The 3604-nt window shown below is 36.2% G+C and overlaps 2 protein-coding genes across 2 annotated transcripts; both read left to right on the top strand.

The window, feature by feature from the left end:
- The first annotated feature begins 6 nt into the window (after positions 1-6).
- Positions 7-774, top strand: LOC127750608 (uncharacterized). Its single transcript, XM_052272717.1, has 2 exons — positions 7-206; positions 290-774. Exons 1-2 carry the CDS (start codon positions 14-16, stop codon positions 772-774), a joined length of 678 nt encoding a protein of 225 aa, XP_052128677.1. The 5' UTR covers positions 7-13.
- Positions 775-847: 73 nt separating this feature from the next.
- LOC127750607 (uncharacterized) lies at positions 848-3429 on the top strand. The gene has a single exon (XM_052272716.1). It carries the CDS (start codon positions 848-850, stop codon positions 3311-3313), a length of 2466 nt encoding a protein of 821 aa, XP_052128676.1. The 3' UTR covers positions 3314-3429.
- The last annotated feature ends 175 nt before the right edge of the window (positions 3430-3604 follow it).

Below are 3604 nucleotides of genomic sequence, written 5' to 3'. Positions count from 1 at the left end.
TAATTTTATAGAAATGTTATTAAGAAAATCTGGTTTACAGTTGTTACAGGATTATCTTCAAAACAAGAACCTCTCTGGAACGGAAAACAATTTTTCTCAACATTGGCCTGTGTTTGCTCAGAGATTGATTGCGAAACTCACTCCTAAGCTTATGCCATCAGGAGAGTTAGAAGAACTTAAAGCTTTGTTTCAGAAAGAGAAAGGAGGTAATTACATCAAATCTTTTTATAATGATTTTCATTTTTAAATGTTTTTTGATATCTAATTATCTGTTTTGTTTCTTTTGCAGTTAACGTCTGCCACCATTTATTGTTGCATCTATCAAAGATATTCCCGACCCCTGTTGTTGTTAAGGGTCGAAAGCCAAACCACTGGACTCCTACCAAATCTGAAATCCAGTTGGGATTCCTTGGACATTACCATTCAGAGGAGGAATTTAAAACCTTCCTTCATGATAAAGCTGTCAAACTAGCATCTTTCAAGACACCGGTTAGGTTTCAACCATTTGCTGCTATTGTTGGCCCCAACGTTCGCAACGTGCAAAAGTGTTATGTTGTTCTTCAAGCAAATGACATTTATCAAGTGGACACTCCTTTTGCTGCCATAGACTTTACATTTAAAGCAAGTCAGGTGTTGGACGCTGCCTATCCAGCAGAGAGCAAGCTGGTTTGGCTAGTTGTGCAGCAAGCTATTTACAAAGTGTTTTCTGATAATGACAAGAAGATTATTTCACCACAGCTTGTACCAATTCTGAAGCACTTCAACAAGAAGTAAGGTCAGCTTTCTGCCACCATTTTGGTTTTGGCGTGTACTTTCTGCTTTCTGATTCTTTTCATAATTTGTAGCCATGTATTCATGCCCCAGATGTCATGTTTCTTTTGAAAGCCTGAATGGTCTTCATTATCATGTCAAATCGCAACACCCTAAGTTATTGAAATCCTCGATCAGGTGCGGTCAAGCTGGTTGTCCAAGGAGTTTGAATAATTTTGATTGCCTCCGTCGTCATTTAAAATCTGGATGTAACTTTGTAGCTGTGGTGGAGCAAGCCTGTAGTTCTGACTCTACAGATACTGATGTGCATTGTGCGCCTGATGACTCTTTCATAGAGTACAGTCATGATCGTAGTGATGCTGTTAATAGCTTTGTTGATATTTATGACTCTGAAAAGGAATTACCTGACTCTTCTGACTCAACTAATCCGGAAGTTGATTTCATTCATGAAAATTCATTGAAGTTTATAGCTGAATTTTATGCTAATGTTGACTTATCACGATCTGTTGTTCAAAACATTATAGACAAAACTTCTGATATAATATCTGAGAATATATCAGCAGCTTCTAAACTTGTATTGAATTTGCTCAAAGATTGTGATGTATCTAATGAAGTTCAGAGTAAGGTGACAAAAGTGTTCTCAGCTCTTTCTAAGCCTTTTGAAGGTCTTGAAACAGAACATTCCCGTTTTGTTAGTCTTTCTAAGAAAGGAGTTTTTCATTACCCTGAAAGTTTTGTTTGTGGGCGAAATGGGAGGGAAGTTTTGACTGGGCAGTTTATTAGTATGAAACTCACTTTAAAAAGGTTTTTAGAGCTACCTGGTGTTTTACCAGCAGTTCAAAAGTATGTGAATTCACTGCAGCATGAAATGGTGATGGGTGTTATAAGTAATTTTATTCAAGGGGAGTACTGGCAGAAAAAGTGCTCTGAAGACTTTGTTGGAAAATTTGTGCTTCCCCTATTTTTTCATTTTGATGAAGTGGAAATGGGAAACGGCCTTGGCACACATTGTAATATTCATAAGCTTGGTGCTTCGTATGTTAAATGTCCTGGCATTCCCCCAGAGTTCCAATCTATGCTAGAAAATCACTTCTTAGTACTTTTATTTCATGCTTCAGATCGGAAGGCTGATAACCAATTTCTTCAAGCTTCTAACAATGCTGTGATATTTAACAAAGTAATTGATGAAATGAACGATCTCCGTACTAACGGCTTAACTTGTGATACAGATGAAGGTATGTTTACTATATATTTTGATCTAGGTTTAATTCTAGGAGATAATGCAGGACTTCACAGTATCTTAGGTTTTGTGGAGAGTTTTAACGCAGCATTTCCTTGTTTTATTTGTAAAGTCACTAATGATGAAAGCCCGTCCCTGTGTGTTGAGAAAGCAGAATTGCTTCGAACTCCTGACAATTATGCATCTGACTTGGCTTTAGACAACGTGAAGTTGACTGGAATAAAAGAAGAGTGTGTTTTTCATAAAATCAATAATTTTCATGTGACTGAAAATTATGTTTGTGACTGGATGCACGATATCTTAGAAGGTATTTGTAAATACAATTTAGTTGGAATTTTTGAAGCGTTTATATTTGAAAAAAAATACTTATCTATTGAGAGACTTCAATCCATAATGTTAAGTCATGACTATGGTAATGTAAGTAATAAGCCTCCTGTAATATCACGTGAAGATTTCACTAAGAGTAACATGAAGATTAGAATGTCAGCAAATGAAATGCTAGTTTTTGTTCAGCACTTGCCAATTATGATTGGTCATCTAATCCCCAGTGATGATGACCATTGGAAATTGTTATCTATGTTGTATGACATTGTATTGTTTCTTCTGTCAACTTCATTTACAAGTGAGAATATTCTTCATCTAGATTACTTAATTGTTCAGCACCATTTACTGTATGTAAAGTTGTTTGGGGAGACACTCAAGCCTAAGCATCATCATCTCTTACACTATTCTCGAATAATCAAATTATGCGGTCCTCCCATTCATTTTTGGAGTATGAGGTTTGAGTCAAAGCACAGATTTCTGAAACGTTATTCTAATGTATGCTTTTCCCGAGTCAACCTGACATTGTCCATTGCTCTTAAAGTCGAATTAAACTTTGCCTTCAGGGTTCTTTGTCAAAGAGGCTTCTCGCAGAGATTTTCCATGAGTTCGAAATATGAAGTTGTTTGTGGTGCTTTGTCAGATATTGATGGATTTTTAAAATGTGCTAGAGTTAAGTTTGTTAATGTGAATGGTGTTTGCTACCGCATTGGAACTTGTGTTTTGCTGTCCCTTGACTCCCAGGGAAATCCAGTATTTGGTATCATTGAAGCTATTTTTGTCAATAGTAAAAACAAAGTTTGTCTAGGGTTAAACAAGTTGGTTTGGGATGTGTATGATACGCATCGCCATGCATATATAGTTTATAAATCATATGAGATAGTTAATGTGCTTTTAGAAAATTTGCCCAGACATTTGCCAGTTCTGCTTCATACCCTGGCTTGTCAAACACTAGCTGTCTCATTACGCCATGCCCTATAATATTTTTTGCAATATGAGAGGTGCCTTGCAGTTTGTATGCTTTAAGTCAATGTTCTCTTTTGTACTATGTTATGAGAAAGTATGTGAATAAATACAATTACCATAAACACCGTTCTTATTAGTTTTAAACCTTATATTTATATGTTCAATTAGTAGGTGCAGAATACAGTGAATTACACAGTTCGGTTAGGCACACAAACATGGGAGAGCTGGGGAAAAGTTATGAACAACTCTAGGGAAAATAAGGCTTATTGCTGGGGAAAAGTTATGAACAACTCTAGGGAAAATAAG

This window comes from Frankliniella occidentalis, unplaced genomic scaffold (assembly GCF_000697945.3).
Source record: "Frankliniella occidentalis isolate FOCC.00 unplaced genomic scaffold, Focc_3.1 Scaffold220, whole genome shotgun sequence".
Classification (NCBI taxonomy): Eukaryota; Metazoa; Arthropoda; class Insecta; order Thysanoptera; family Thripidae; genus Frankliniella; species Frankliniella occidentalis.
This window is presented reverse-complemented; position numbering and strand designations above follow the sequence as displayed.